General features: G+C 64.8%; 2 protein-coding genes across 2 annotated transcripts; both read left to right on the top strand.

Moving 5' to 3' along the window:
- Positions 1 to 720: 720 nt before the first annotated feature.
- Positions 721 to 15,886, top strand: CD81 (CD81 molecule). Its single transcript, XM_079102032.1, has 8 exons — positions 721 to 848; positions 10,162 to 10,276; positions 12,992 to 13,089; positions 13,844 to 13,918; positions 14,148 to 14,252; positions 14,563 to 14,664; positions 15,177 to 15,263; positions 15,345 to 15,886. The coding sequence occupies exons 1-8, from the start codon at positions 783 to 785 to the stop codon at positions 15,405 to 15,407; spliced, it is 711 nt and encodes a 236-aa protein (XP_078958158.1). The 5' UTR covers positions 721 to 782; the 3' UTR covers positions 15,408 to 15,886.
- A 574-nt stretch (positions 15,887 to 16,460) lies between these two features.
- TSSC4 (tumor suppressing subtransferable candidate 4) lies at positions 16,461 to 18,997 on the top strand. Its single transcript, XM_079102748.1, has one exon. The coding sequence runs from the start codon at positions 17,895 to 17,897 to the stop codon at positions 18,801 to 18,803; it is 909 nt and encodes a 302-aa protein (XP_078958874.1). The 5' UTR covers positions 16,461 to 17,894; the 3' UTR covers positions 18,804 to 18,997.
- Positions 18,998 to 19,911: the final 914 nt, after the last annotated feature.

Consider the following 19,911-nt stretch of genomic DNA (forward strand, 5'->3'; position numbering starts at 1 on the left):
TTTGGGGCCCGCTAGGTACATAACGCTGGTCTGGGGTAATCTCTGGGTGCAGCAGTGACCTTTCCAAAGGCAGACTCCACTAACAGCAGCCAGCGACACCCCTTTCTATGGGACAAGGAGATGGATGACTAGAATCGCTTTCTAGACCGTCAGGCCCAACTTCATGCCCACCCACTTTCCTTCCCGAGAGAGTACTGCGAACAAAGCGCCTTCTTAGCAGCACATTTCGCAGGCGCATCTCGGCTTCCAGGAGTCCTCCTGGAATGTCCAGGGAGTCTGAGGGAGGAAGAAAGAGGTCGCTCCTCAGGCGCGGCTCTGCAGGCAGCCCCGGGGACTTGGAGCCCTACTTAAGCTCCAGGACGCGTCCCGGCCGCACCAAGGTCGCGAACCCCAAAGTATTCGAGCACCCGAAGGTCGAAGGAGGTTCTGCAGCCCCTGCCCCGCGGCCAGTGGCAGGAGGCGGGGCAAGGGGGAGGGGCGCGGAGCGCTGCGGAGGCGGGGCCTGAGGGGGGCGGGGCCGCGGCGGCCTATAAGCGACGCGGACGGGTCGCGCGCCCGGCCACAGAGCGAGCGCGCAGCAGCAGCAGCAGGAGCAGCCGCAACCCCCGCGCAACCCTCCGGGCACCGAGTCTTCTTCTCGCCAGCGCCCCGCGCCCGCAGGTCGCTCGCGCCCCGACGCCCCCTGCCCATCAGGCCCTCCGGCCCGCCCGGCCCCGCGTCCCCGCGCGCCCGCCGCCCAGGACCGGCCCGCGCCCCGCAGGCCGCCCACCGCCCGCTCGGCCATGGGGGTGGAGGGCTGCACCAAGTGCATCAAGTACCTGCTCTTCGTCTTCAATTTCGTCTTCTGGGTGAGCGGCGGCGGGGTGGAGGAGCGGCGGGCGGGGGCCGGGCGCACCCCCCTTGGGCAGGCGCGGCGGCTGCGCTAGGCCCCGCGAGGGGTTGCAGCGCGGCGCGAAGTTGAGGGGCCACCTGTGGGCTCGGGGCGCAGGGCGGGATCCGGGGCCGCCGCGCCCCTGGGCAGCCGGGCCAAGTCTCCGCGCGTCGCGGCCCAGCCCCCACCGTCTGGCCCGGGCGTCTGGGGACCGTTAACCTGACCCTATTGCGTGATGGCGATGGTGCGGGGCGTGCGAACCCGGGCCCGGGACCCCAACCCCTCCGCGGCGGAGGAGCCCGCGCGGCCCTCTTGGCGGCTGTTTCGGGGACCACCCTGCTTCGCTAGCACCGAGGGGCCTCGAGGGCGGGGCTCCCGGCGCCCCGCCCCCATGAGCTCATCCGGGCCACCGCCCCTAGATGGGCGGCCGGGAGCTGGGGCTTGGGGGCGCACACTCTTCTCCAGCCGTGGGGACCATCCACCTCACTTTTTCCCTTTCCCTGCTCACCCTCCACTCTGAAGTCGCCACCCTGGAGAGCGTCCTGGGGGTCGGGTTTAGGGCGGAGTGCACAACAGGATGGCCTGATGACCCTCCTGCTGGTGCGCGCCTTGCCCCAGTTCCTGGAAGCGGATCTTAGCCTCCTCAACCGCAGATTCCAGCCCCAGTCTGGCCGCTGCCGGCCTATGGAAGCTTTGGGGGAAGAGGGGGCCTGGGATCTGAGTTGACACAGGCTAAGGGTGACCGTAAGAACAGAGGGTCTGTCTGCTAATGTTCAAGGTCTGATCCACTTTGGAGAGAGTTGCCCACCCATTTGTCCTCTTGGAATGCAGACTCTAGTCTCCTTGGGTCTCTGGGCAGAGAAGTACTTTCTCCTGGCCCCAGTCTTCACTGCTGGGAAGTGATGATGTTGCTCTGGCCTTTTGTTTCCATTTCCTGCGGTGTTGGAATTGAGAAGGGATGGAGACTCTTCCCAGCCTGCAGGGAATGTGGGTGGGCGTTGCTGGCCACTCCTCTGGGCCTCCCAGCTGCTGTGCACCCCAGGGCTCCCTTCACAGGCAGTCTGTGTCTCAAGTTGAGACAGGATGGGTAAACTTTCTAAAGCAGCCCCTGGAGTGAGTGCGTGGGACCAGGGACATCTGTTTTCCATCTGGACTGCCGAGGATCCCAGGGTGGATCTAGGGTCAGTGGGATGTTTGTGGGGGGAGACAGATTAGTCTGGACTCAGCTGGAGTAGATTGGGGGGAGCACATTGTGTCTTCCCAAGCCAGGAAGTGTTGCATGGCCTGCTGTGGGACGCCAGTTGGGAGTCAAGGTGGCTGTGGGGAACAGCAAGGCCATCTGGGAAGGGCTGACCCTGCCAGGCATGGCCCTCGGGGCCACTGCTGAGTGGCAATGCTGATCAGTGTTTGTCTTCTTTGGACCAGGCCAGTAGGAGGCACGCATATGCCAGGGTGTCCCTGCTGGTCTTGAGCCCAGATGTGGGTTGAGGACCCTGAGAGGAGCTGAAGGGCAGGTGGCAAAGGTGCTCCTTTTCTCCTCTGGGCTGTGTGTCAGCCTATGAGGCCCACCCCTGCCCCAGCTGGGAGTCCACCCAGGCTCCCTGGGAGCTGGACCCAAGCGGCCAGCAAGGCCCAGCACATCCCCACGCGCTGCTCCCCACCCCTCCCAGGGGCCTACCTGGCGCAGACCTGTCTTCACAGTCACGTTCTGTGGGCCCATCCACTCATGCTGGACCCTGCAGTGGCTGGAAATGCATGCTGCATGGCAGGGCTGGTCCTGTGCTAAGGGCCCCCTGGTGCCAGGGCTGGACCTCGGGGTCCTCAGACCCCTTTCTCCTGAGGCTGGGCACAGATTAGCTAATGTGCCTGTCTACAGAGTGATGGGCTCAGCACCGGGAGAGCTCAGGAAACGGATGCTGGGCATGATGTCCAACAGGGAGTCCAGCCACAGAGCGTGAAGCCGAGGGTGGGAAGTGCATGGGAAGGGGCTGTGGCTCCTGGGGTGCCCGGAAGGCCCTGCGGCGCCTGGCCTGTCACGGACACAGCATAGTACCAGGGGCTCAGGTGAAGCTGGGGGCGGGTGAGCACAGATTGATAGTGGATATCTGGATGCGGCACTTTAAAAAGTTCTGTGTTAGCGAGGAAGAAAGCTCCCCTGAGGTTGGAGGTTGGAGGTTGGAGCGCCCAGGCCCCAGCCTGCCTCTGCAGGAGCACTCTCCACGCATGGTCTCGCAGGCACACTCCGCTTGCTGGCGTCCCTCCTGCACTGGGAGGCAGAGCCCCAGGCAGCCTGTGCTCTCAGCCTCTCCTGTCTGGACTTTGCTTTGGGGCCAGTGAGGTTCTGGACACTCTGTGGGCATCAGGCTCCAGATGGGACAGGGCAGGAGGACAAGCAGCAGGCCAGCCCAAGTAGGGAGACTGCACGGGTGCCTGACCAAGCAGTGTGGATGTCCCATCCCTCAGGGTGGGTTCAGGGGCTCCTAGGGGAGCGTTGGTGCCCAAGGCTGGCTGCTTTGAGACTTGCTGCTGGAGGAGGGCAGGAGGAGGGTAGGGCCCTGTCCTGGCAGGAGATGGGCCTGCAGAGTCCCCTTCCTCATCTCGGGGAACGGGTGTCATGAGGGTCTTCTCCATGGCTTCTGACCAGGGAGCCTGGGAGAGGCTTTGCAGCCACCAGTCTTTACTAGAGAAGGGCCCTGTCTCCTGCCCAGGACTGGCCACCCCTCTGACCTGAGGTGGCTAGTGGCAAGGCAACCAGGCCTGCCTCAAAGGAGACTGATTAGCAGCCGCGCGAACTGGCATTTAATTTCCCTCCAGACAGCACATGACTGTCACTTGGCGACTTGCCTTCCTTCCGGCAGAGGGGCTACAATCAGGCAGGCTCTGGGTGGGGGCAGGGCTTCCTGTGCCTGGTTGCACCCAGGGGGCGATGGACTTCCCCTGGTGCCCCGAGGCCCCCAGGTCGTCTGGCTTCCTGACTGCCCGTCTTTGGAGAGACAACCGTTGGTGCAGGATGGGTCAAGAAGAGGAAGTCTGTGGTTTGTCCCTTGGCAGGCTGGCTCCAGCCAGGGTGTCTGAGCAGAGAGGGGCAGACCTGGAGCAGGAGGCAGGGGGACCCCAGTAGCCCCTCAGCCAACCCTGCTCCGTGCCCACGCAGTGCCACTGTCCCAGTGAGAGCCCCTGCTCTGTTCCTCCGAGGGCATGCCGGGTTTCTCCCCACCTCCCACCCCAGCTCAGTTCTGCCTCCAGAAATCAAAGTCAGTCCCAATTCTATCTCAACTCCTTCCAAGCCCAGACAGGGAGGCGACCTCACACCTTCCCAGCCCAAAGTCCTGTCAAGGGGAGGCGCTTCGGCCACCAGATCAATACAGTTCAGAGTCCAGGCGCCATGGAGTGGGCAGGCTGAAACCCTTGCACTGGCCTTGGGTCGTGGCAGGGCTAGGAAGGCGCCCAGGTCCTCATTGCTCTGGTCCTGACACCTGGGCCACAGAACATCCAGGCACAGGTGCCAGGGCGATTGTCCAGCCCTGCAGGTGTCCACCGTGTTCTGGGGACTGCTGCATGGACAACCAGGCTTGTGGAGGATTGTCTTCAGGGCCCTCACCTGTCCAGTGCTCTGACCTGGCATGCTGGGTGGCCTTCCAGGACCCTCCAGACCTCCTGTTGCCCTGTCCCTTCTACACACTACTGAGTACCTCTGGGTGAACAGAAGCCACTTCACCGGGTGGGCTGCAGAGCAGGTGCTGAGTCTGAGCTCAAGACTGCTGGATCCTCCAGATGGCCCTGGTGGATGAGGGCATCCCCCAACCCCAAGGGCTGGCCCATGGTAGTTGGATTTCAGCCCCATCCACAGGTGTCCTTTGCTGTACCAGCACAGGAGGGGAGGGTGCTAGTGGGGGAGCTGTCCTCCTGGCCTGCATAGCTGGGGAAGGCAGAGGGTGCAGGGAAGCCATTAGAACGAGTGCCCAGAGTTTCACAGCCTGGAAACACTGAGTGGGTGGTGAGGGTCCTCCTTGCAAGGGGCAGAGTGCCCAGGTGGGGTCCCAACGCCACGGAGGCGTGGGGCCGCAGGGAGCCGGCCCAGCTGGAGTCTAGGGCTCATGGCCCTGCCCTCCTTTCTGAAGATACGCCCCTTTTCTGATTTGGAGTTGATCTGCCCGTCTTTGTCCTTGCCCCAGTTATCGAGGTAACTCGGCCATTGTCAGGAAGGTGGAGGCTGGAGGGCCCTGGCAGGGAGGCCCCTAGACACCCTGGGCTTCCACGAGGGGTATCTTACCCGCCAGTCACCGGGCCCCATGTCGGCTCGCCTGGGGTCTGTGTGGTTACCTGCGACTACACACCGAGGTGTGCCGCAGCTGACAGCAAGCTCCTAGTGGTGCCACAAGGTGCCCAGCATGGCAGGGCACAGAGCAAGACCCCAGGTCGCCTGCCCTGCCAGAGCTGCAGTCCTGGGGCCGGGGGCCTGAGCCCTGTGCTCCACGTGGGCCCCGCTGGAGGGAAGCAGACCGCAGCCAGCATGGCCGGCTCTCAGCAGCTCCCACAGCCTGGCGGGGCTCCGCTCCCCGCTCTCCTCCTTGGGCGAAGCAGCCTCGGCTACACAGAATACGCCTTCCCTCTTGCCCGAGGAGATGATATTGGTTGCTGAAGAAGCTCTGTGCCAGGCAAGGAGTGGGAGACCCTGGCCTCCAGCTGTGCTGGACTGTTATCCATGGGGTGATAAGGAGACCGAGGTTCCCAAACAACCACTGGAGGAGAGGGCGGGGGAGGCTGGCACTGCAGCCCATCCCACAGCCTCCGACTCCTCTGTGTCCTCATTCGGGGGGGCAGGCAGTCCTGCCAGGTGGGAGCAGGTACAACCCTGTACCAGTGGGTGACACCCAGCCTGCCTGTCCGCCGACCCTGCCCGAGGCCCCCCTCCCACGGCTGTCCCCAGACCTCTTAGGAGCACATGGCTCCGAGGGTCCTGGCCACCTGCAGCCCCCTGCACACCTCTGTGCACATCTCTGGCCCCTCGGGGCAGATGGGCTTCCCAGGAGGCAGACATGGGGTGAGCGAGCCGGCACCTGGGGCTCCCACTCCCCTGTGACCAAGTGCTCATGCCCTGGCCCCCCGCATCCCCCAGATGGACGCCAGGGCCAGGTCTGGGTCCTCTCCTGGCACTTATTTTTAGACACTGGACAGGCAGCTTCCTGAGAACTTCCTGGCCGAGGGGGTCCTGCTCCCGCCAGGCTGCCTCCTTCCTGCCCGGCCACAGCAGCTCTACTTCCAAGGCCACACCAGGGACCTGGCTGGGCAGGGCCATAGCTGGGCCTCTCCCCGCCCACCCCAGCATCCCCTGAGCACTCCTGCAAGGGGCTTGCCTACGCAAGAATCGTCCTTGTCCTCTGGCGCTGTGGTCAGCACTGAAGCGACCATTCAGGCCAGCCAGCTGGGGGGCTAGAGCCTCGTCCCTTTCTGGAAGGGGCACGTGTGCTGAAACGGGAGAGCCCCAGAGAAGCCCTGGCTCCGGCCGGGTCCTGGGTCTGGCTAAGGGTCACTGTAGGCAGCTGGCACAGAGGAGGAAGCTGCCCCGGGCCTGCGCCCCATCAGCTGCTGCTGGGAACGGCAGACAGGCTGGGCAGGGACCCAGCGTGCTTGGCAGCCCCCTTGTTGAAGTCAAGTCTGTTGCTCATTAATCCCCAGGGAGGAGGAAGAAGCCGTCCTCTAGAGGGTCCTGGACGTGCCTTCCTGCTCCCTCGCGCGCGGCCCCCAGAACCTGGACACCACCTGGGCTTTGCTCCACCCCCGGCCCTGAGCAGGGAGTATCTTGGGGTCAGGGAACAGGTGGGGACTGCTGCCTGCAGACCGGCTTTGAGTGGAGGTGTCTCTGAGAGGGGCGCTTGGGGACACTGCGGACTGCTTGCTTCTGATCACCGTCACTGTGCTGTCCAGGGCTGGGTACTGCCCATCGAGTGGCAGCCGCCATGCCTGTGCTTCCTTATTCTACAAGTGAGGATGTTGGGGGCAGGAGCGTTGAGATGGGCCTGTGGTCACTTGGTCAGACGTGACCCAGCAGCCAGGAGCTCAGGCCTTTCTTCATGCCTGGGCCCCTGTCCAGCTCCGTCACTCATGGTTTTCCAGGGACACTGGACTCTGCAGTTGGCCTGTGTGTCCTGTAGTCACACAGTCCCTTACTTTTGGTTTTTCCGTCCCTGTGGACAAGCCCCCAGCACGTGCAAGTGCTTGCTGCCAGCCCAGGGGGTCTGGCTCCTGCCCGGAAGGCGTGAGTGCCCGGAGGGCGGCCAGGTCCCTTCTCCCCTTAGTGGTCGGCGTGCAGGGCACGGGTGGGGGTTTCTAAATGGCTCTGTGGATGCAGTTGGGACACAGCACAGGCTTGGGTTCAAAGTGTGCAGCCGAGTCAAACCGTGAAACCGTGGCCAGCGTCAGGCGGGGTCCTTTGCGGTGCCTGCCTGGCCCTGGCCTGGACCTCCCTCACAGCTGTGCTCACACGGCACATCAGAGGCACCTGCGCTTGTGCTGTCCTGCCCTTTTCACTGATGAGGATCCACGATGGGGTGGACCCCGGGGCCCGGCCAGTCGCCAGCCAGCGAGCACCCAGGCGACACCCAGGAGTTGGGCGACACAGCAAAGTCGTGGGTCTCATGCAGCCCTGTGCCCGTTCTCGCAGTGAATTCCTGGAGGGGCCCCTGGGTACGCGGCAGGTGTAGGGTTGACTTCCAAGGAAGCAGTTTCAGAATCAGCCACAGCTGCGCTGGGCTCGAGAACCCCCTACTGCCCTGTGGGCATGTGGTGGCGGGAACAAGATGGGGGTGGGTTGAGCACTGCCCTCACCCACATCCCTCAGGAGCACGTGACCCCCTGGGCCAGGCCCCCAGCTGCACCGGGTGGTGAGGGTGGCCCAGCCCAGCCCTGGAGGACATGGGCCTGCTGCATGCTCAGCTTTCACAGGCGGGGACACTGAGGCAGAGGGAGGTGGGATGGCCTGCCAGTAGCCCCACAGCTTCCGCGGCTGAGTCAGAGTTGGGACCAGGCCTTTGTGACCACAGAGGGACAGGTGGGGACAGAGGCCCCTCCTCCAGGAGCCACCCCTTGCCCTAGAACATCTCTCCATGAACTCTGAACCAGTTTCCAAACAAAATACATAATGTTGTCAAAGCCTCAGAAGCAGCCAGAGTTACCAGGGCAACTCAGCCTGCCCCCTCCTCCCCGAGCCACAGATGGCAGCCGGCACAGAGGAGCCCAGAGTGGCTCCCTGGGGCTGCCCGCGGTCTCCTCCTGCCCCTTCCCCCATCCAGCAGCCTCCCTGCCTCTGCCTTCCTGATGTGAGGCACAGGGCACTAAGCCCTGGGGAGCCCTGTTGTCACCACAGGGCCTTGTGACATGAGGGGGTGTACTGCCAGGCCGTTTCCAGTGTGGCCAGCAAGTGCACAGAAAGCCCTCAGTGGCAGGAATGTCCACCCTGCTGGCTGATGGAGTGAGCCTCAGTCCGGGGCCTGGGGGTGAGTAGGCCCCATTCCTCTCCTCAGAGAAGCCCACATGGGACGGGCAGGTGCAGCTACCAGAATGACTGAGGAACTTCGGCAGCCGGGTGCACGGAGAGGACACCCGGCCTGCATCCTGGGGGCGGGGCCTTGGCCCTCCCTTGAGTGTGCAGGGCCAGCGCCTGGCCGGCACACCCCCTGGGACCTAAGCCGGCCTGCTTTGGGGCTCCCAGGGCCACCTGGGGCTTTCCTTCGGGCGCCGTTGGTTACGCATGCTCTCCTAGGTGCGTCTCCCTTCCCCGCAGGGCCTGCTGCCGGGGCAGGACCTGGCCACGGGCTCTCCTTGGGGCCAGGTTTCAGTTTCCCTCCCGTCTGACAGCTGGGTCTGTTGTGGGGTGAGCATCAGCCCCCACCTGCAGACAGGGGTGGGCCAGGCCTAGAGGGACGCAGCTGGCCCCTGCAGGCGGCCCTGCACAGCACCCAGCATGTCTGGTGGAGGGCAGCTGGCCGTGGCACTCACAGGGCTGTGCGGGCTGCGTCCCCATGCCCCTGCCTCCAGGAAGCCCTCTCGGCCTGGCCCTCGGAAGGGTGGAGTGGAAGATGAAACCCGGGCTGCCAAGGCCCAAAGGGGCTGCGTGGAAGGTCCCCCACGGGAGACCTGGCGCCACCCAGACCTTGTGCCCTTGCCTCTGGCAGGGGCTCCTCAGCAGGCACCTCCCCAGGGTCTCTGCACAGGTGTTAGGTTTCCATGTCCTCCAGGGAAGCAGAGGTCCCCCAGACAGCCCAGGGATGTTGGCCACCACTGTGAGTCAGGGACCCCAGAAGAGCTTGTTCCTATGGCCCAGGGTCACAGTGTCCCCAGGCTGAAGGAGAGATTGTGCGACTGTGCTTTACACCAAGGACAGGGAGGAACAGGAGGAGTTTGAGGGGACCGTGTCTGTGCCCACTGCTCCCTGGAATATCTGAAGGCTTTGGCTGAGAGGTGCTAGACGGAGGAGGCCGGGGCAGGCAGGACGCAGGGCTTCCAGCTGTGCTGGGGACTCATGTCTACAAAAGCCCTTCGTGGTGCTGGGTTCCAGGATCAGGAGCAGGGCCAGCCTGCAGCCACCACCAGTGAGCGTCTGCAGCCGGAAGAAGGGGGGCTGGGCCTGGCGCAGACCTGGCCGCAAGGACAGACCCCAGCTGGCTAGAGGTGGTCACAGACGCACAGCATGGCGTGTCACTGAGGGCTCCCTCAGCCTGAGCCCTGGCCCCTGCGCGCCAGCCCTGAGCAGAGGCCCCCTCCCCACCAGCCGCTTCCATGAGCCTCTCTCCTGAGTAGCAGGGATTCGTCCCACAAGCCACCGCAGGCCATGCCCCTGCCGCTTCCTAGATGCCACCAGCCCACAGGGCGTTCTCAGCACCTGAGCCCCACCCTTGGAGAAGGCCCAGCATTCCTTGGGGTGGCCCCTAGCCAGATCTGGGAACTAAAGGCACAGGACATCAGGTCAACCTGGCACTCGGGGTGCGTGGGTTTCTGGTGCGGCTCTGCAGCCTGGGTGTGCCTGGGCGGAAGCAGTGTCCTTGTCCATCCGAGATGCACATTTCGCTGCATGTCCAGCATCTCACCTGGTGTCCCTGCCCTGGAGTCGCTGCTCAGATGCTGGGGCGGCCCTGGAGCCGCAGTGAATGGCCGCTGGCAGACCAGCCCGTGGTCCCTGCTGAGGGCCCCTCCTGACAAAGTGGCGGCTCAGGGTGCTTAGCACAGTGGGGCTCTCACTACCTCCTGGGACTGCAGGCCACAGGTGACACTGCTCCCCACTCTTTCTCCAGCTGGCTGGAGGCGTGATCCTGGGTGTGGCCCTGTGGCTGCGCCATGACCCTCAGACCACCAGCCTGCTTTACCTGGAGCTGGGAGACAAGCCTGCACCCAGCACCTTCTATGTGGGTAAGTGACACATGGCCCAGGGTCTGCTCAGAGCCAGGCTGTCGGGCAGCACTTCCAGGAGGATGCAGGACCCAAGGTTGAGTGGGCATCAGTACAGGGTCCTGGCAGCCCAGAAGGGGCTTTTGTGGCTGGAGGATTGACCCAGGGATAGGCATGTGGCTGGTGGGGATCTCACCAGTCACCTCAGACTAGCTGGGGCCCAGGGCGGGAGGGAGGACAGCCGGCAGAGCTGGGGAGTGGTTTCAAGACCTTATTTTAACTCAGGCATTTCTGGGGAGGCTCTGGGTGGGTGGGGCCGGATGCCTGGGCTGCATCTGAGGCTGCCCCCTCCCCCATGCCACTGCCACACCTTGCTGCCTTATTAGGCTGCCTGTGGGGAACTGGGCTGCCAGCGCCCCAGAGGCAGAGTGACCAGGAGGAGGGCCCTGGCTGTGCAGGCCAGTTCTCCCCCTGGCCCTCCCTGTGGAGGGCGGGCCTGGCGCCTGGGAGCTCTGGCAATGTTGTTGAAATGTCTCTGCCCTTTAAAGGAGGGGCCCCTGGTTCAGGGCTCCATCTGGGGCCTGGATGGGGTCTGGCCTTCTCACCAACTTGGAAGACTTGCCTGGCCGCTCAGTAGGCCCTGGGAGCCCAGAAAGGCCCCTCCCCTGTGCACCCAAGTGTCCCAGGGCAGGCAAGAGCTGATCACCCCGGGTGTCACTTGCCTTATCCACCATCCTCCGGGGCCTCTGTCTTCCACGGGTAGGATGGACAGGGCTGGGGTCCAGGGTTGGAGTCCAGGCCTGGGGCTGGGGCTAGTGCTGGTTTCCAGGCCCAGCTGTTCTGGGGAGGGCCCCTTGCACTGACCCAGGTTCCTGGCAGCCTTGGTATTGCTTACCCTCCCGGGGGCCAGCCACCCACCCACCCGGCAGGCTCATGTGCAGACTGGCCTGCGGCATGCTGGTGACCAGCCACCTTGAGCAGACTGTTCGATTTGCCCCACATCTGAGGGGGCCCCTGACCAGTGTCCTCTGAACTCCCGAGGGTGGATTTCTCCAGGGTGGGCCCTCCCTGACATCTTGCTCCCTCTTCCAAGATAATCAGGAGCACTGGGGGTTCAGAGCGGCCACCCAGCTGATAGCAGCCAGGCATGTTCCTCCTCCTCCTGTGTGAGTGCTGCCGCCCCTCCCTGCTCCCGGGCCTGGGGCACCCTGACTGGTCAGTTCTATGAGGCAGAGTCCAGTCCCCTTGGGGCAGGCACCCTCTTGGGGACACGGCAGCCGAGCCCGTGGCTAGAGCAGCTGTGTAGATGGATGTTGACCCCGGGGGCTGAACAGGAGTAGAGGGCTCACTTCACTTCAGATGGGGTCAGCTGGCTGCAGGAAGCAAGCTGGACAGGGGCAAGGACAGGCAGGCAGATGGGCCCTCAGGGCTGCAGCTGCAGGCCTCCTCCGACCCTCTGCAGGGTGGACACCATGGGGCTTGTCGAGGCACCTGCTGAGGTGGTACCATGGGAAGGGTTCCCCGCAGGCCCCACAGTGCCAGGGCAGGGGGCTCAGGCACGGGACTCGTGGGAAGGCTGGGCTGCATGTCAGGGTTTGGCGCCTCTGGCTCTGCCTGTGCCCTGTGGGTATGGGCCACTCAGAGACCCTCTAGCCCCAAGTCTCTCCCCATTCAAAATTGGCCCTCCTGAGTCCCCACTGCTTCTGGGTCGGGTCCTGCAGGGGCAGATGCCAACCCTGACAAAGGCGCTTTGTGCGGCGCTGGGGGAGGGCGCGTGGGCCGCTGCCTCGGCGCCCCGGGACCCAGCGGCCCGGAGGGGCTCTGGGCAGCCCTGAGACTGCTCCTGTCGGTCTGTCCAAGGCAGGAAAGGCAGTGCCCTGCTGTCCTGGCACACAAAGTGGCGCTGAGGCTCGAGGGCGCAGCTCTCCCGAGTGGGCAGCGGCCTGTGATGGGGGGCTCCTCAGGTGTCCTCTGGCCAGGGAGGGGGCCTAGGAGACCAGACCCCAGATCTGCTTTTCTAAGCCTGGTGGTGGGTCCTGGCCCCTGGCTCCTTCTCCCTGGACTGACCAGCCTTGGGGACAATGGGTCTGGCTTTGAGCAGAGAGGTTTGGGCTGCTCAGCAGCGTTGCCATGGTGACTGGGGGATGGGACGAGGGGCTGGGCGAGCCCTGCAGGGACACTGTGGCCTTTCCCATGGGATGGGGGGCTGGCATGGGCTCCAGAACAGCCACATGGCAGACCCCTCCTGGGCCTAGGTGCCCCCTGCCCTTTGGGGTATCTGCCTGCCTCCCCAGGAACACATGCCACGCTGGTGGGTGTGGGCAGGTCAGCAGGGAAGCCTCGCCCTGACATGCTCTCCTCAGCTGCCCCAGCCACCCCTCAGCTCTCAGAGGACTGCGTTGCAACCTGGCCAAACGTGACATCCCTGTGACGGGGTCAGCTGGAGTGGACTGCTGTGTGCTGGCAGGGGACCTCCACCTCCTTGCCCTTCACCACTGACCCTGGGCAGCCCCTGACACTACAGTGGGCGTCCCTCTCGGCCTTCAGGCTGGCATGGACCTGGGTACTGGGTGGTGGGGCACAGGTCACCAGCACTCTGCTCACTTGGTGCCGTGCAGCTGTCCCCTTGGCATTGTAGGCCCTCTCCTGTGTCACAGCAGAGCTGAAGCCCAGGGGAGCTCATGTGCCCGTCAGCAGTGCCAAACAGCAGCTCACCCGGGTCCCTGTCCCACACAGGCATCTACATCCTCATTGCCGTGGGGGCTGTGATGATGTTCGTCGGCTTCCTGGGCTGCTACGGGGCCATTCAGGAATCCCAGTGCCTGCTGGGGACGGTAAGGTCAGGAGGTCGGGGGGTCTGGGCCAGGGCTGAGGGGCAGCATCTAGCTGGCCAAGGAGGTGGGTGGCCATGGGCATGGGGTCCCCAGGGACTTTGGTTCAGTCCAGCAGACCTTGGGGTAGCCTCTGCATCTCCCCAGAATTGGGGCGCTGGGTCGTTTTATTCTTAAATCTCACGGTGCTTTAGTTCCATCTAGTTCCTGAGGCTAATAAGTTCAAAGAGGACTTTGTATTTTCTTTAAAAACGATTCACAAACGTCACAGGATTAAGTCCCTGAGATCAGCTTCAGGTGTCGCTGGGCACCACCCACTGGCAGGAAACCAAGGCCCTGCTGTGCCTCCCAGGCCTGGCCACTCTGGAAAGGGGCGCTGTGCTAATGTCCCCGGCTGGGGAAGGAAGCACGCGTCAGGTCTCCTTCCCAGGGGAAGCGGGAGAAAGGGTGGCATCAGGAGACACACTGCCACATGCGCCGTCCAGGGCTTCAGCTACCTGGCTTGCAGCACGACCCCCAGGAGCCGTCCCGCAGAGCCCTGGCAGTGCGGGGGCTGAGTGCTTTGGCATCTCGCTAGAGGGGCTGTATCTCATGCTGTGCTTCAGGTCGCTGTGTGGCTCACTCCTGGTCGGATGTGGGCTGGGGGACACTGCCGGCCCCTCCCCTGGCCAAGACACGCACACCCGCTGATCCCACGGGCAGCTGCCCTCTTCAGGCCAGCCCCTGCCCGCAGCCTGACCCCTCCTCTTCTCCCCAGTTCTTCACCTGCCTAGTGATCCTCTTTGCCTGTGAGGTGGCTGCTGGCATCTGGGGCTTTGTCCACAAGGACCAGGTGAGCCCGGGTCCCCCAGGGAGCCCCAACGGCGGGAGGCATGCCCTCTGCCCAGGTCTTGGTTGGTGGGTAGATCTTGACCCAGGGTTTTGGGGTTGCTCTGGGGAGTCCTTGTGGGGTCTGCCTGGTAGGCAGATCTCGAGGCTCCAAGAGGGAGCACACTGCGGGGAGCGTAGTGCGGGGCCCACCCTTGGGGACGGCCCCTGCTAACGCAACTGCCCTGCCGCAGATTGCTAAGGATGTGAAGCAGTTCTACGACCAGGCCCTGCAGCAGGCCGTGGTGGACGACGACGCCAGCAACGCCAAGGCCGTGGTCAAGACCTTCCACGAGACGGTGCGGCCGCCCACTTTGGGCCCCCACGGGGTGCTCACCTCTCTGACGGGTCCTGCCACAGCCCAGACCTCAGGAGCAGGATGGGACCTAGCCGGGCAGTCTGTGTGACGCTGGCATCCCCGGGTGGGAACCTCACGTCCTGGTCAGCCAGGAGTGCGGGCTATCTGAGCAGGGCAGCTGAGCACCACCCAGCGCCCTCCACCCGTGCACTGCAGGGCATGTGATGTGTCCCCGCCCCCCATAACGCCCAGAGCTCTGGCTGCTCTCCTCCCACGCCCAGAGCTGACCAAGACACTCTGGGTCTCTGCAGCTCAATTGCTGTGGCTCCAGCACCTTGACCACGCTGTCCACCTTAGTGCTGAGGAACAACCTTTGTCCATCGGGCAGCAACTTCTTCACCAATCTCTTCAAGGTGTGCGGTGGTGGGTGGGGCAGAGGCAGGAGCCTCCGCGTGCCTGGATGGGTCCCGGGTGGGGTGGCACCAAGGCTGCTCTGTTGGGAGGGCTAGGCGGGCCCAGTATGGTCCTCGAGGAACACGGAAGCCACAGATGGACCTTACCCAGGGCCCGCAGCTCCACTCAAGCTAGTGGGCACACAGGGTCCTCAGCACCCGGATCAGTGCACCAGCTGCTGGTGCCCCTGAGGCACAGCACCACGTGGAAGTTGCCCTCGGTGAACGCGCGTCACACCAGTGACCCAGGGGCACCAGTGATACCAATGATCGTGGCCTTGGGGTAGGAAGGGCCACGGGCAGTATGTCCCTGTGCTTTGGATTTCTTTTTAAACAGACAGAACATAACCCTGGGCAGAGAACCAGCTGCTGCTGAGGCAGGGGGTGGGGGACGGTGAGGTGGTGGGCAAAGCCGAGAGCCCCTTCTGCTTTGGGCCTAGCTGGCCGCTGACCGCCCACTGGCTGCCCCACAGGAGGACTGCCACCAGAAGATCGACGAGCTCTTCTCGGGAAAGCTGTACCTCATTGGCATTGCCGCCATCGTGGTCGCGGTCATCATGGTGAGCCAGGGCAGGGTCTGCTCACGGGCGCGGCCCCTCCCCGCCTCCCAGGAGCTGACCTCGCCCTGCTCCTCCCTACAGATCTTCGAGATGATCCTGAGCATGGTGCTGTGCTGTGGCATCCGGAACAGCTCTGTGTACTGACCCCCGGTGCCCAGAGTGACCCGGAGGTGCTGCAGGCTGTCACCACCTGTGTATATAACGTTTCCGGTATTACTCTGCTACACTTAGCCTTTTTACTTTTGAGGTTTTGTTTTTGTTCTGAACTTTCCCGTTACCTTTTGGGAGCTGACGTCACCTGTGGGTGGCGGGTGTGGGGTGGAGCCAACTGAGGCCTTGGGGACCCTGTGCTTCTGGGCCCCATAGAGAGCTCTGCCTACTAAGCCAGGCTCCTCCCAGGGCCACCTGCCCTGAGGCCCTGCGGGGCTGGTCTGGGGGTCTGTTGCCCCATCCTCGGCTGCACCCCACCTTTTTAGTCCTTGTTCCTCTCCTGCGCCCATTTTGAGAGCCGGGTCTAGCACTCTTATGCCTTCAATGCACCTGTCCTTTCTAACACGTCACCTTCAATGTAATTACAACATCTTGAAAGTCATTTAATAAAGAAGGAAAATCAGGCATGCTAACGGACTGTGGAGCCCGTTCCTGTGCCAAGGGCACCTGAGGCCCAGGTGAGCCCCTGTGGGTATGGCTCAGCTCTGGACTTTGCCAGGCCCCGGGAAGCTAATCCAAGAGGGGCTGCTGGCCACAGTGGGTGGGCAAGGTTGGACCCCAGGGACACTCCATGTGGTGATTGACCCTTTTTTTGCTCTCTGCTGCCACAGCAGCCTTGACCTCACTCCCACCTCACACCATGCCCAGAGAGGGGCAGGAGGGGCCCGACAGGGAATTCAGTGCAGGAAGTGCAGGGGGTAGGGCTGCAAGGCCCACCCCAGGCATTCCAGGGTGTCTTCCTACCTAGGTGCCGGGTATCTCACAACCAGTGGGTTGACCAGATACCCTGCTTTGGGACAGCCCCACCCCCCCCCCCCCCCCGGCCTGGGTCAGGCTGCTTTCCCCCTAGTCTGGGCAGGGCTGGGCAGTATGGAAAACTGCCACCCAGCAGCCTCCTTGAGGCTGACGCTGGAGCACCGCGGGGTCCCAGCAGCGACGCCCTGCCCCCTTCCTTGCTCGGGTTGGCTGGTGGCTGGGGGAGCCTAGTGGCCTGGGTGCTTCAGCATGGGCTTCTGGAAGCAAGACCGCCACTCCTGGCAAGGCCCTGGGGCGGGAGGTTAAGGCGTTCTGCGGTGCACGGCAGAGCCGGGGGCGGAGGAGCCGGTGCCTCTAGGAGAGGCCACAACAGGCCCTTGGTCCCGGCCTCCCCGGGGCTGCCAGGAAGGCAGGCCCTGGTGGAGGGAGACCAGAGGTCGGTGGTAGAGCAGCCCAGAGGACGGAGTCGCCCCCAGGGAGAAGGGACAACGGGTGTCGCCTAGCTGGGGCCTGTGGCCACGGCGACGCGGCCTGTCGAGGGGAGAACCGGGCCCTGCGTGCCAGCAGGAAGCTGGCCCGCCCCTTGCCGTGGAAGGCCGAGCCTTGCCCCGCGCCCAGCACTCCCTGGGTCAGCCTTCGGGGCCTGGTGGGCCGGCGGCCTGGCAGCGACGGAGCGCACAGCCGGAGACACGACCGGTCACCGGTATCCGGCACCGGCTCCTGCGGACAGACCGCTTCAACATTGCGGGGGCGGCGGCTGACGCTTCCGGCCACTACCGGAAGTGCGCGGGGAACGGATTCGCGCCCACGGTGCGCTATGACGCACTTCCTGCCGGAGGCGGTCGCTGTCCTCGCGGCCTCCAGCAGGCGGCACTACAGCTCCGGTGAGCGGCAGCCCCGGGGCACTGTGGGACCCGCAGTCTGGGCTCCGCCCTTTCCTCTTCGTCACTTCCGGGGTCGTGGGCCCACGGGGAGGAGCGTTGGCAAGGCAGGGCGTGCGCGCAGGGTGCGCGTCCCGGCAGGCCTCGGGGTGGCCGTCGCGGCCTTCTGGGAGTGGTAGTTCCTCGGGCGCGGCGGCCGCGGTGCGCGGGCAGCCGGGAACTCGGTTTCCCAGAGCACCACGCGCGGGCGGGAGGGACCGCGTCCGGAGGCGGCGGCCGCGCGGGTGTGCCGGGCTCCCGCGAGTTCCCGGTCGGTACTCGTGCGCCACGGTCCTGCCATCCTGCCGGGTCACCCGGCCCAGCCAGGAGCAGAGGCCGCCGTTCGGCCCGGCGGTCTTCCTTGACCGGATGCCGGCGCCGCCTCTCGACCGCGTCACGCCCACCGGCGGAGCGGGTCCCGAGCCAGCCCTGTAGCCGCCGGGGCCCCGCCGCCTCGGTGGCCCTCGCCGCGCCCCTTTTGCGGCCCGCACTGTGGTCCGATGGTCGGTTTTCCTTCCCAGCCCTCGCCCAGCCAGCGCCCGCGCTCCCGAGCCGGAGCCCGCGCGCCTCCGCACCGGGGACCCGCGCCGGCCCTCCGCCGGGCACCGGCACGCAGCGGGCCTCGGGGCCGGGGGCTTCGGGGACGCGCTTCTCGCCGCCGGATCTGCAGGCGCGCCGCGTGCCGAACACGCTCTCGCGGCCGACTCCCGCCGCTTGTCGCCGGGGGCCGCCGGGCCGGGGAGCCATGGCCGAGGCGGGGGCCGGCGAGCCGGCCCCTGGCGTGGAGGCGGAGCCGGCGACGGAGTGTGACACCCTGCCCTCCGACGCCGCCTCGCTCAGCGACTCGGACTCAGACCTCAGCGTGCCGGGCGCTGCCGAGGTGGAAGCGCCGTCCCCGGCGGACTCGGGCCCCGCCGGCCTCCCCAGCGCCGCCGCGCAGCCGTTCCTCCTTAGAGGCGTGAGCTCCACCTTCTCCCAGCGAAGCCACAGCATCTTTGACTGTCTGGAGGGCGCAGCCAGGCGGAGGCCAACCTCTGCCGCCCAGACCCGCACGAGTGACGGTGGTGGTCTCGAGCAGCCTCTGGTGCCCCTGAGCCCGCCAGTGGCAGACCCTGACCCTCCGAGGGTGCCACCCGTGCCCGACTACGTGGCTCACCCTGAGCGCTGGACCAAGTACAGCCTGGAAGACGTGGCCGAGGCCAGTGAGCAGGGCAACCAGGCAGCCGCCCTGGCCTTCCTGGGCTCCCGGAACCCGGCAGCCCCGGCTGACTACACGCCCTCCTTCAACCAGGATCCGTCCAGCTGCGGGGAGGGAAGAGTCGTCTTTACCAAACCTGCCCGAGTTGGCGAGGCCAGACCCGAGAGGAAGAGGGCCCTCAAGAAGGGGGGTGTGCCAGGCGTTGGGGGCGAGGGCCCTGTGGAGCTGGCCCACCTGGTTGGGCTTGGGAGCCCGGAGGCCGAGGAGTGTGGTAGTGCCTTGGGGGTGCAGGATTTGGGGACACCTTCAGAGCCTGTCCACCCCGGGTCCTCTCCAGGACCCCCCGGGGTGGAGACAGTTGGTTTCCACGGCACCAAGAAGCGGAGTCGAGAGCACCTCCGCAACAGGGGCAGCAGCCCAGAAGCCTCGGGGGCTGGGATCCGAGGGGGACACTGACTGACTGCACTACCATTGCCTGCCTGCCTGCCCACCCAGGCTGACTGCTGAGGGGGCCGGTATCTGGAGCCATGGTTGCTGGGGTGGATGGGGACCACTCCCCTGGCAAGGAAGCCAGTTGGCTGCCTGATAGAGGGGTCAGAAACCCTGGCTACTTGCCCGTGAGGGACAATAAAGGATTTGGTTGTTCTTCAGGTTCTGTTTCTGCCTGGGCTCCTCCACCCAAGGGCTCTGTGGACAGCCTTCTTCTGCCTTCCAGCCTCTCTCTGACCCTCCTGCCTAGCATGGGCTCTGAGATCTCCGGTAGACACCTGTGTCCACCACTGGCAGTTGGACCCAGGTGGGAGTGGCAGCAGGAGGCTGAAGCCCCATTTCCCTTCAGGGCTGCAGCTCACAGTCCAGTGTCCAGGCCTGTGTCCTGCAGGGTGGGGAGCAGACCTTACAGGTGGGCTGGAGCTTGAACAGAACCATGGGCAGCCTCCCTCCCAACCCTGGCCACACTTGCCACAGCCTTGGATCCCACTTGGGTGTATGTGAAGATGGGCACATGACGGATGTCCAAGAGTGCACCACCAGGACACCCGACCTGTATGTGGGGCATACAGGTGCCTCGAGTCAGCACTCGAGGCTATTCCTGACTGGGCAGTGGAGGGACAAGGTTGGCTCTACAGGACAGTGGGCAAGACAAAGGAGGGGCCACATCTCCCCTGTGACCCAGAGGGTCTCGGGGTCAGGGTAGCCTACTGTGCCCTGCCCTGGCAGCCCCCATTCCTAGACTCATCTCTGGGGAAAGGAGAGACCAACCCAGCTGGTCATTTCACGTAGGGTTGGGGAGCTCAGGAGGTCAGACTCCACCCACATGGGGCAGTAGACCTCCCTGCCCTCAGACGTACTGACAGCATCCTGGGGCCTGTTTGGTCTGGGCAGATGGGGTGTGGTTTCCAGGATCCTTTGTAAGTAAATCTGGGGCACCTGGCTGGGCTGTGTCCTGGGACCACTGCTATAGATGCACAGCACTCCCCGTACTGGCCACAGGGGCAGATGGTCACTATTGCCATCTGGCCCTTCCCACCAGAAGGTGGTCACCTGACTCCCAAAGGGCGCTTGG

The sequence above is a fragment of the Sciurus vulgaris genome, assembly GCF_902686455.1.
Source record: "Sciurus vulgaris genome assembly, chromosome: 11".
NCBI classification, from domain to species: Eukaryota; Metazoa; Chordata; class Mammalia; order Rodentia; family Sciuridae; genus Sciurus; species Sciurus vulgaris.